At 32.6% G+C, this 12,939-nt stretch overlaps 1 protein-coding gene across 1 annotated transcript; it reads right to left on the bottom strand.

The window, feature by feature from the left end:
- Nucleotides 1-2,934: 2,934 nt before the first annotated feature.
- Nucleotides 2,935-11,645, bottom strand: LOC145132244 (putative 1-phosphatidylinositol-3-phosphate 5-kinase FAB1C). Its single transcript, XM_079066959.1, has 11 exons — nucleotides 10,366-11,645; nucleotides 9,643-10,302; nucleotides 9,409-9,562; nucleotides 8,873-9,217; nucleotides 8,273-8,797; nucleotides 6,881-7,212; nucleotides 5,758-5,884; nucleotides 5,505-5,669; nucleotides 4,100-5,404; nucleotides 3,545-3,811; nucleotides 2,935-3,373 (listed from the first exon to the last, which is right to left on the bottom strand). The coding sequence occupies exons 1-11, from the start codon at nucleotides 10,581-10,583 to the stop codon at nucleotides 3,119-3,121; spliced, it is 4,353 nt and encodes a 1,450-aa protein (XP_078923085.1). The 5' UTR covers nucleotides 10,584-11,645; the 3' UTR covers nucleotides 2,935-3,118.
- Between the last annotated feature and the right edge of the window lie 1,294 nt (nucleotides 11,646-12,939).

A 12,939-nucleotide genomic window follows, 5' to 3' on the forward strand; every position in this document is an offset into this window, starting at 1 on the left:
AAATATGACTAGACGACTAGTGATGGTAGAATTGACACACGGTCTCTTTTCATTCATGTCCTTAGGTAAATTAGTCATATAGAATGTGATTAATAGCTTCTCCTCGATTGATTCCTTCCCCCATTAACTTTCTTTGTTTCCATTTTTTCACTCATAATATTTGAACTTCATCTTCCAATGCCACTAAAATCATATCAAACGATATCCGATTAAAAACGTTACCAACATTTGAAACCACCGTGACAGAACACCAAAGATCATAGCCGGAAAAGTCGCCTTATGAATTTTTTTTATCTCAATACATAATAATAGTTAGGGAGCATCGATTGCGTGTACTGGATTTGGGAAAACTGTCCAAATACATGGAGAAGACAATACACACATGGTGATCATGGAGTGTCAACACTGATATTAGAAGTCGTTGTGTGACAAGATCTATGGATTTGGCATTGAAAGACCCACACTTTCATATTTCTGAAAGACCCAAACTTTCATACTTGACAATTGTTACTCCAAAACATGCTACTTGCATATTCATAAAAACAATATTTTACATTGATAACTCGTTTACATAAGACTGGATACAAACTGACTATTACAAATTTTTATATGTTACATAACTCCCCAGGGTACTATAAGTTATACATACATGAGTACAAAATACAATAGTTTCAAACTATTCAAAATCTTCCAACAGTATACGATTATACTGGTTACTTATCTCCTGCAATTTGTTAAACATTGAGAGGGGTAAACGGTGACGCTTAGTGAGTTCAATAATAGATACAATATAACGTTATGTCATATATATACTTCAATATGACAGAAGCAAAGAGGAACAAGAAACAACAAATGCATATGTGAATCATGTGACAAACTTTCCATATCAATCAATGATTTGATTCAAAGATATACAATCAATGAGACATGACAATTTTTGTACTTTAAATACATCATTAAAGCTTCGGCCCAAATGGCACAGAAGACATACACTTTCTGATTTAAACATCTTGGTAGATTTCAGGCTGAAAGCCCTGTCTAATCTTCTGCCAATACCATAAAATAGAAGTCATTCTCTTACGAGACATGCTCTACATGGTCAGAGGCTACATACCAGTACCACCGTGAATCTAAGTTCTTTCACTGATCACATGGTCAAAGGTATAACTTTGCTATCATAAATAGCGGAAATAATAACAACGGAAAAGCATATAGCACATATAACACATAACATACAATTGTTCCTATATATTGAACTCACCGTGAAATAACCGGGGGTTAAAATAGTAATTTGGGCAGCACTTCGTTACTATAATTGGCTTTCTTTGATGAAAACCGGGAGTTATCTTGAAAACCGGGCCTTGCGAGGGTTGAGCTACAAACCGAAAAGATAAAGTTCTTGGGCTCTTCGGGCACTCCAGAACGTGTTTCGGGTGTTGGGTACGATCCCGAGGCTTCGGGGGAAGTTGGAATGGTAAAAATATGAACTTAGGGGTGAAAGATGAGAATTTTCCAAAATTACCCGGGAGGTCTCGCACCTCCTATATATAGGTGCGAGCCTCAGATCCGAAGGAAGGGGAAGCGAGCACGTGGCTCGCATGCGAGGGTGCCAGGTGGTTCGATTCGCAGGCGGACACGGAGAAGGCAGGTGGCACGCTCGGATTGGGATGTGCCTTCGGGTACAAGATTCAGTGACACCCGTCAGACACGCCTCGGCAGCCGGCTTCGGACCCGTCATCGATATCGGACACGGGGCGCTTTGCGGGCGACGGTGACGTGGCCGAACATGAGCCATGCGAAATTCCTCGGTTTTAGCATTTTTCTCGAATTTTGTGTCTCAAACTTCTAAAATCCATAACTTTCGCATACGAGCTCCGTTTTCGACGTTCTTTATATGCACGCGTAGGTAAAATTATGTTCTACAACTTTTGTTTAGACTTCGTCGGCTAATTTTGACTTTATTTTTAATATTATTATTTTTAACAGACTGGGACAGGAAAATCTGTTAAAAATTCATAACCTCTTTATCCGACGTCCGTTTTCGTCAATTTTTTTACCGTTGTACTACTATTGACGAGACCTTCGATTATCGTTTAGGTTGTGTTGGCTAAAAATCACTCGATCTAAAATTCGAGTTTTTAGCTGTCTACTGCTAAGCTGAAACTTAGAAAAATCATAACTTCCTCATACGAAGTCAGATTTGGACGTTCTTTTTATGAAAATTCTCGGTTTAACAAATACTACGATTTTCATTTAGATTACTAAGGATAAAAAGTAGTTTATAAAAAACTCACTTTTTACGTCATTCGGTGCCGTGCGGTTTTGTCGCGGATCTTCGATTGGTCATAACTTCTTCGTTATAACTCAGATTTTGATGAGGTTTTCGGCTAAATGCTTCTAATGAAATTATCTACAACTTTGAATAATAAAATTTTACTTATTTCAAATTTTATATTTTCGTTAAATTTCGATATTTTAACTTTTAATTGGAATCTCATAAGACTTCCAATATTTTCCGAGTGATTCTAAACATAGTTTTACTTCATTTCTAGTAAAAACTATCTGTTAGAACTCAATACTCAATATCACATAATATTTCATAATATTATTTACTTTTAACATTTACAAAACACGATTTCAAAACGTATATGTTACAGGCATGCATACATTAGTGTTGTCGGATCCAATAATGACCTCATGTTCTTAATTAGACACCGATCTTCAATGATATTCTACAAGGAAAAGTACCCGATGTTCCGTTTGTAGGGAATGGAACGCAGTACAAACAAGAGTATTACCTTACTGATGAAATACTCTACGTACAAATGAAAAAGTATATTAAATAACATTATTAAAGCTTTCTTTAAAAAGTACAATAACCTATGTACAAAAGAAATCACAACAAATGAAAAAGTACATTACTACTCAATAACCTTAACCACAATTATAACCACGAAGTTTTCATTTAATCAAAGTGGGTTCATGTGAACAATCTTTCTAAATGTACCAAGTTTTTCCAATAATCTCTCCCTAAGTAGATTTGTATACAAAATTAACCTATCAAAGGGCAACCAAAATTCTAATTTCTACCAAAAAAAAAAAAAAAAACATGTCGATTTCACAATGACCATTGATCCGGGACAGTCAAAAAGTAACTCGTCATGGCCTTCCGGAACCTTTTCTTGTACTGTTTTGGAGAAATTATGGTTGGGGCGGCGTTCTTGGGCCCACCAAGAATTCCGGAAGCTTTGACCCATGTTTCTAGATGTTTGTCCCATGTATATTGTCTCATGAAATCGATGATTCCTAGGACAAGTTCTTTCTTTTCCTCGTCTACTCCAACTAGCAAAGAGTAATCTATAACATCGATTGACTGCATAACCACAAGAATGTGCATACATTAAGTTAATGAAATGCAAGTAATAACAACATATTTTCATTTTCTTTTTAGAAAAAAAATGAAAGTAAATTACTATAATACACAAACAAATGAAAATACGTTGCTATTTCTTGTATTTTTTAAAAATAAATAAATAAAACTTACTGCTAGAAATGATGTGTCATTCCAAACGGCTCTTTCAAGCTTTCTTTTAGCTTTACTTCCAAGAAAAATAGGATTTGTTCTCAAAGCCTCCAACAAATTCATATCTAACAAAGTTTTATTTGTACCCGTTGTATCCGAATTATAACGTGACCTTGAAGAGCCTTTTAAATCATAAACCCGTGAAATATTTCTTTTAAAAAAAACATTTTCCATCACTAAAACATTCATTTTTGCCTCTTTTCCAGCCCTCGAGTGTTTCACAGTCACCTGTCATAAATACATCTTCAAACATCAGCATAATATAAAATATAATACTTGGAGTAAATTACATTTTTGGTCATTGACTTTGTTTTAAAATTCTAGTTTTGTTCCAAATCGCTTTCTCTTATGGACCAAAAATGTAACTTAGGAAAATTTGTATTTCAATATTCTCCTCTACAAGAACTAAAAACCGTTAATAGGTACCAAAAATGCAAGAGAAATTATTTGGGACCAAAAATGAAAATTTTGAACAAACACAGGGACCAAATATATAAAAGGACATAAAGAAAGAACCTGATAAATTCCCATGATCTTTGCTAAACAAGTGGGACTTCCAGAATTCAAAGAATCCATCAAATATTTAAAATATTCTGGCGCGAATTCCTCAAAAGATTCAAGTTCAGTTTTTGTGACTTGCTTTATAATAAATCTTTCATCCAAAGATTTCGCGAAATAGACATTGCTTTTTCCTCCTTGAGCACTCCATCTTTTGCAGCGACTCAAAGAACGAACATAATCCAATTCATTCGGACAACATTTCTGTCTCAAAGCATCAAAATTCTTGGCGAAATAACACGTCACAGAGAATTTCACCTTCCCATCACCACCAGATTCATCTTCAAATGGAATCGTTACATGATTAGAGCTTTTCCGATCACTAAACAATGGCCCAATCGCATCTTCTTGTGCATAATATGCGTAATCCAAATCCACCGACCCAAATGATTGCCAAGCTGTGGATCCGTTTCTACTTAAATTCACCCTATCTGTAATCCAATCGTCGTGTTCTTTTGATGAAAGAGCGTAAGCGATTATGCTTGTGGGTTCGTTGTCGTAGACTGAAATCACCAGATTGGTTTGAAATTGACCCCCGTTTGGAATCATTAATCGCGCACCTTCAGGAAGAAAAGACGTGGAAGAAATCAACGATTGTTTGCTTGTAATTGAGAAATCTTCATGTAGAAAAGCTTGGGAGTAGCTTCGTCTTTGTATGTTATGAACAGGGTCTCTGACCATATGAACGTAATCACCAGAAGCGTGAAAAGATTTTAGAGTTGAAAGATACAATGAAGAAGGGGGTAATCCTTTTCTGTTTCGTTCTTGCTGTCTAATTGCAGAATCAAATGAATAAACCCTGGTAGGTGATTGTGGTAGCCGACTGAGATGTGAATTAGGGTTTTGATTCGTTTGTGGTTCATGTGATTTCAAGGGTCCAGTCCATGCGGAATCGATTTTATCTGATAGAACGGATGCAGCTGAAGGAGCACGTTCGAGTGATGATGAGATGCGTTCGATATCTACTTGTAGTTCTTCGTGTTTGCAGAGATCGAAAGACATTGATAATGAATCCGGAACAGAATCGGAATCTTGATTCAGTTCCGATTCATGGTAAATGGTGTCCTCTGCAATGGAGTCGGATCTCCATGATTTGGAATCTGGACTCGATGGTTTTAGATTTGAACTTCGATTGTAAAGATTTAAAGAACAGATTCTTCGATCCCAGAAATGTAGATTAATCACGAGTGAATGTCTTAATCGATTAAGTTCAAAAACATCTATTTCTGCCCCGTTTTCTTCATCAGCAGATTGAAGAAGATCCTTTTTCGAAATAAAAAAAAGAACAAATTAAATGAAATGGAAACATGGGATTCTAATATTCTATAAACTGCTCTTATAAAATTAAAGAAATTTGACTTACAATGTATTCTTGTCTTTCTTCACTTAATTGCTCCTTCAACTCCATTACATGATTACTTAATTCATCTGAATCGGTTAAGTCACTTCCTATAGATGTACTTTTTGATACGATTCCATTTAGCACATCAAGAATCTCATCATACAAGGCTTCTATCTTGTTCAAATGCTGATTTTACCAAGAAAGTACAAGTTTTTTTAGGACATAAACAAGTATAAAATCAAGAAAGTTGAAGAATTAGATTTGGGATTTTTACCTCTGATACTTCTTTCTTCAACCAATCTTGTTGAAAATGGTCACCAAATTGAAGAACAGAAGGGGGCAAATGAACAGAAAGAATATCGATTGGAGAGTAGCGAAAAAATGCAACCATGTCCCCCATTCTGTAATAAATATAAGGTTAATTAGTTTAATTAAGGAAGAATCACAAAAATGGTCAATATCATAAAGTTCATTAAACAAATTATTCATCTTTTTTACCCTTGTATAAAATTGACGATCTATTTCGAAATATAGATTTTGCAAATAGCAAAATTGTTTTATGAATGGCCCAATATCAAAAAAAAAAAAAAAAGTTTTGTTTTTGCAAAATGACATCATTATTTCGGAATATGATGTCATTTCGGAAAAAAAAGATATATTTCAAGGTTTTGTGGTAATGATCGTTTATAAAACAATTTAGCAATTATCAAAATGGATATTAAAAAATAGATTGGCCATTTTGTTATATAAGTTTAAAAAAAATGTTTGATTTTACAAAATTGTTCCTTGTGCTTTTCATTTTGGTCCTTATTTTAAAGTTTCATACCGACTTTGGTCCCTAGAAGATTGACATAAAGACAAAAATATGAATCGTTGAAATAATGACCAAAATTGATACAAAACCTTGAAATGCGAACCAATACTAAAAAGACTTTCAATTTTAGACTAAACATGGTAAATATGGAAAAAGCATAGTGAACAATTTGGTAATGTATATGAGTAAATTACAAAACAAGTCCTTGGGTTTTTTTATATTTACCATGTTTAGTCCAAAATCAAAATGTTCTTTTCAACTTTGGTCCTCATTTCAAGGTTTCATATTCAACATGGACCTAAACCACAATGAAACCTTGCCAAAATGACTATTTTTGCAAGTTGAAACTTTTTTAGACTTCAGTCAAAGAAAAATGCAAACCACAGGGACCATTTTTGGAGTTTTCTCTTAAAATAATGATCAAAATCCGTGAAATACAAACCAAAATTGTAAGAACTTTCAATTTTTGACAAAACACGATAAAAATAAAAAAAGCACAAAGGACCGTTTATTTTGTATTTTACTTTTTTTTTAATTAATCACATACACAAACATGTTGATAAACTTGAAAGTACCAAATTACCCATAGAATCGAAGACAGTCTCTTTGAAGTGAATGACCACAACTAGCAACACGATTAGCAGTTGCATGATTTGAAAAACTAAGTTCTAGAAACTTCCCTAATGAGAGGCCCCACGCAGCATCCGACATGACCACTCTATGATTGGCTGGTGGGACCCCATCTACATGAGTACATCTCAAACACCGATGCCACATCCATATTTTTCCATCTTTACCCCCGGGTAACTTGAGGGACTGAAGTCGTCTAACGTTAATAGTTAGATTTCCTTGTTGGTGAGTGTAGCATTTCACATGGGCTTCACTTGGTTCTTTACAAGATTGACATAATGATGCCTAAAAAGATCATGAAAAGGGAAATTGTAAAAATTCGATCTTTTTCAAGAGCAAATATTTGAATGAATTTTGATTAGATTGTGTAGAATAGCAATGTAATTTGCTCTCACTACTCATAATAGAAAGATGCAATCTTTTCAAGAAAATATAATTAAAGAACAAAAACTTGAATAAAAAGAAAAAGCAATGAAAATGAAACTGCAAAGTTTCGATCTTTTCAAGAAAAGATAACAAAAGAATGAAGATCCAAATTACTTGATCAAAAAGAAAAACCTAGGAAAGAGGGAACTATAAAGCTTTGATCTTTTCAAAAATTTATATTAGAAGAACAAAATTTTGAACATGCTTGATCAAAATAAGAAAGGGAAGTGTAAAGTTTTGTTCTTTTCATGAAAAGATGATAAAAGAACGAAAATTTGAAGTTATTTGATCAAAATAAGAGAAACCCCATGAAATGGGAACCGAAAAGCTACAATCTTTTCAACAAAATGTAATATAAGAACAAAAATTCAAACTTAATTGATTAAAATAAGAAAAACCCATAAAAAGAAAATCATAAAGTTTTGATCTTTTCAAGAAAAGATGAAAAAAAACAAAAACTCAAACTTGATCAAAATAAGAAAACCCCATAAAAAAGAAAATCATAAAGTTTTGATCTTTTCAAGAAAAGATGAAAAAAAACAAAGATTCAAACTTGATCAAAATAAGAAAACCCCATGAAAGGAAAATAATAAAATTTTGTTCTTTTCAAGAAAAGATTATTAAAGAATGAAAATTCAAACTTATTGATCAAAATAAGAAAAACCGATAAAATGAAAATCATAAAGTTTTGATCTTTTCAAGAAAAGATGATAAAAGAACGAAAACTCAAACTTGGTCAAAATAAGAATACCCCATGAAAAGAAAATCATATAAAGTTTCGATCTTTTCAAGAAAAGACGATAAAAGAACCAAAATTCAAACTTACTTGATCAAAATAAGAAAACCCCATGAAAAGAAAATCATAAAGTTTTGATCTTTTCAAGAAAATGTAATAAAAAAACAAAAAATTCAAACTTACTTGATCAAAAAGATCATCTTGAAGGTACCTCCCAAGTGGTTTATCAAAACAACCATAAAACTTAATCCTCAAGAGTCTTGAACGTTCACAAACACTTCCATTCATCACACAATGACTTGAAAACGATACCAAAATACTCTGATTATTATCAGTGCCTGAATAATACTCCTCAGATCCCTCAATAATCCCCTCACCCCTTTCAACATCTTTATCACCTTCATCATTTTGCATCAAATCACACACTCTTTCAACATCTTTATCCTCCTCCACAGGGGCAAAAAACCTTCCACTCTCAACACCCACATCACTTTCACTAAGTTCCAAACCCGGGGGCGTTATAGTCATTTCTGGATTAGTCATCTCCGGTTGTGGCACCAAGGGCAAAATAGTCATTTTAGGTAAACTAGCACCCTCGTCAGCTAAAAAAGAAGTTTCCAAGGATAAATGATAAGCTGCAAAGATTGCATACTGAACCACATGTTTGAGCTTCTTTAGTTCTTCACGAGATGAACCTTTTAGCAAAACCTGAAATTTTTTGAATTTTATAAAAAGGTTTCGACTTTTAACGATTTTTTTTTATAAAAGATTCAAGAGACTTACTGTGCATCCCAAACGCCTTGGACACCCTTCAAAAAACATCAAAGTTTTTTGTGGTTTTTTGTTGAATTGGTTGGGATTTTCGTGTTCTTCTGAGACTTTTTCCAATGTAAAAAGGTCACATTGGCCTACCCTTGTGGTGGAAATATGAGATATTGATGGAGTTATAGGGGCACCTGTGCACCTTGAAATTCTATCCAATAATGGTCGTTTGATGTTCAAGACTAAAGAGATCTCTTTGGCTAAAAGATACTCTTGAGCATATGAAGATACACTTTTTTCTACTAGTAATACGTTTGGTCGAAGAGCTTCTATTCTTGAAACAATCATCTTTAAATGATCCATTTCCTGTTAAAAAAAAAGGCATAAATGATGTGGAATAATAAGTGTTTTTTGGATAAATTGTTGAAGGGATAAAAGATGTCTGTTGGGATTAGAATAATAGTAAATGACTATTTTATTGAATAAGAAAAAAAAATGTATTAAGCCAATTGTGGTGTGAAGGGTAAATTAGTCAAATCAGTAGAAAAACAACAAACCTGTTGCAGAAGCGTTTCAATAGAAGATAGTTGATCACTTGACCTTTGGTACTCAAGTGCTCCTCCTAAAATAAGCAATCTTGCATTCTTGTATTCTGAAGTCATCCGTTTGTGTTTTATATTTTTTGTACAAACTACACCTTTAACAAACACACTGCATAAAAAATATAACTTTTTATCCGATTATAAAAAACGGGTAGTCCTTAAAATTCAAAAAAGATTTAAATTTCTAACCTATCAGAAGGATTTCCCGATGCTATACACTTAATCTTTACATAATCACCAGGATCCATGCTTCCTCCTCTACTTGTATCTGGTTTAACATAATGTGCAGCTTCCCATGCTAATGATGTTACAATCTCAAGCCATTTTTCTATTGAATTGAATTCAGATTGCAATAATTGGGACACAAGTGCCCGAAAATGCCCCTGGACTACGGTTTTCAACGGTTCACTAGAAGAAAAAACAACACTTGTGTTTGTGTTTGTGTTTGTGTCTCCCATTTCATCATCATCATCACCATATGAAAAGAAATTGTTATCATCATCATCATCATCATCATCATTTTGATCATGTGGTGGTGGAGGAAACCAAATGAGATCATTTGTTTCAAAATCCAACGGTTTATGTGAATGTGACTTCTCACATTGTTCTTGAAAGATTGAAAAATCATCATAACTTTGAGAAAACTCGGGCCCTATGTGTTCATGGCTTTTCAAAACAGCCATGTGTTCTTGAATTTTTGAAGGGCTGTCTGAAGGGCTTGAATTAAGAGACATGAAACTGTTGAATTCGTGTCTTGTACTTACACTACTTGAATCTAAATCTGATGTGTCATGACTATATGGACTAAAGAAGTTCTTTGCAGAATCTTCTGCCTCATCTTCATCACTCCTAAAATAAACAACAATTCATTAATTTTATGAAAACTTTTAGAGTATTGAAGTTTGAACATACCTTCCAGATGAGTGGCGTACAGATACTGCTTGAAGACACCTCCCATCAAATCTTTCATTGATGAAATTTGATGGTGGTGTTTCATTGGTTGTATCAGAGGGATAAATTTTATGATCCCCAATTTTTTGTGTAACTTTAGTATTAGTACAATAGTTACAAGATTCAGAAACTGTTATCTCACATTGACAACACTTGTTATCAGTATCAACATCTGCCATTTTTAAATTCACCAAGAAATCCAAAATCTAAGTTTATCCTTCCTACTCTATAACAAAGATTTGTGTAAAAAGATTAAACTGTGTAACCCAAAAACTAATAAACAAGTTGGGTTTTGTTGCTGTTGGGGGTTGAAAAAGATGAAGATGGATGTATTTTTTTTTTTTTGTTCTTTCCTTTGTAAAATGGAAAGATTTTTATAAAAGGAATAAAAAGTCTCCTTTGGAATCAGAAAGAATCTTGAAGGAGAAATGTATTTACACAGATCCTATAACTATAATGACACATAGCACAACAAATCAAATATTCAAAGTATATTTTTGCTTTTCCTAATTAATCTGTAGAAAAAAAAAATACAGACAGTAACCCCAATTGATTCCAGATTTATCAAAATACGAAGATCATGTTATCATTCGGAGCATCAAACACACTAGATCCAGAGGTTAATCGCAAAAAAGGAACAAAACCCTGGATCAGTTTTATCAGATGAATCGTCTCAACCAAAGAGCTAATCCAACACCCACAAAACTTTCTCAGATCAATTTAACACAAAAATCCCCTTTAATCGAACAGTAAAATCAACAAAAACTCAGAAAAATCGTGGGGTGTTTCTTTCTTTCGGGAATAAGGGTTCAGAACTCGCAAATAAACTGTAAAATCTTAGAATAGATCGATTAATGGAGTTTGGGAATAGATTAAAGAAAGAAGAGGATGCGAATCAAAAGAAGCAAACGGTAGAGTGCAGAGCAGGTTTCGTTTCTAATTGACGGAGAGTTGATAGCTCGAATCTCCATATAAAAATTGAATCATCTGATGATGCTTCTTCTCGTTTCTTCACCAAAAACAGCAATCCTTGCTTTCCCCATTTCGCGGCAAAGCTTTCATTTTCATTACTCAACCTCATTTAAAATATTCACACATACACTGTATCATCGTGTTCAATTTCCATGCTGTTTTGCTTGTGTATGCGTGCGTGTATGCACGTGTATCTGTATACCTATAATCTCTCTCTGTCTGCAAGGATTTGCTGCAATTTATGCTTAATAAACTATCGTACTCCATTTATTAGGGTTTATGTAATGAGTAATGACCCATGAAACTGATGAAAGTGATAACTTTAGTTTCTTTTCGATTTAATGCAATTTAACCCCCTAGGTTTTGACAAAATGTTTATTTTTTACCTTATAAGTTTTAGGGCTAAATGCAAGAGCTATTAAAATATATTTATGTATTATTGCAATTTAATTTTATCATTTTCTATTATGTTATTTTATTATTTTATATTAAGATGCTATATTTTGACAATTTTACCAATACACTTTTTTTTTAATTACAACAATGAGAATTGTTTTATGTTTGAATACAATTTACAATATATAATAGGAAGAAATAGAAAAAACAAAATATGTATCAATATGCAAATCAACGAAATCAATTATTATTTTTAAAATTTAACCATTAGATTTTATACATAAAATAATGGTGTTTGTTTTCTTGATCGTTTTTTAAAATAATTTCTTGTTAAACTTTGTAAAACTTCGAATATATGCAACTTTTTAATATTAAAATCTTTAAACTTATGCCTTTAATTGTAAGTCGTGTAATTTTTTAACATAAAATTTAACTCTAGAAATATATATATATATATATATATATATATATATATATATATATATATATAAATTGTTGTTCTTATATTGGTTTTCAGAATTTCTTTATAATGTAAAATTATTGTATAAAAGCTTTGCAATAATTGAAGGTTTTTGGTGCATGATAATCCAAAATGGCATGCTGAAATACTGTTAGTAGAGATCACAAGAAAAACATTGTTTTAGGAAGAGATTGTGTGGATAGTTTGATTTTTGTACAAAAGTGTTTTAATGGTTTTCAAGAATAAAATTTGATTTCTACTTAAAAGTTGAGGATACTATAAATAGATAGTTGTGAACTAACAAATAAAGTCAAGTCCTTATGGCCACATTCTTTTTTGTTTTTTTGTGGTCACAATTATAATTTTGGCTCTTGTAGCTTCAAAGTCATCCAAACAAAGCTTATACAAGTTCACATATTGGCACCTTATCAAGCCGTCAAACTTGATTTAACTTCATCCTAATCTAATTCAACATCTTCACTAATAAATAATAAAATTTTATCTCAAGTAAAAATCTATTTATTAAAAATAACATTAATTTTTAACTTTTAGAAACATTCTCAGGAAATAAAGTATCTAAATATAATTATTTTGAACGAGTACACCATGCAACTATAAAAGCAAGTAAAGGTAGGTATGAGATTGGAGTTTTGGATGTTTATGAATATTCTTAAAATGGGGACAGAATGGAAAATTGATATATTTCA

The sequence above is a fragment of the Lactuca virosa genome, chromosome 8 (assembly GCF_052849685.1).
Source record: "Lactuca virosa cultivar CGN04683 chromosome 8, Lactuca_virosa_CGN04683_v6, whole genome shotgun sequence".
NCBI classification, from domain to species: domain Eukaryota; kingdom Viridiplantae; phylum Streptophyta; class Magnoliopsida; order Asterales; family Asteraceae; genus Lactuca; species Lactuca virosa.

Bases quoted from the DNA above. Each gene is read 5' to 3' on its own strand.
- LOC145132244 (XM_079066959.1), bottom strand. From the start codon at position 10,583: ATGGCAGATGTTGATACTGATAACAAGTGTTGTCAATGTGAGATAACA. The intron at 9,563-9,642 runs GTTAGAAATTTA...TTTTTTATGCAG, and splicing joins TCGGGAAATCCTTCTGATAG to TGTGTTTGTTAAAGGTGTAG. The intron at 3,374-3,544 runs GTAAGTTTTATT...GTGGTTATGCAG, and splicing joins ATGACACATCATTTCTAGCA to TCAATCGATGTTATAGATTA.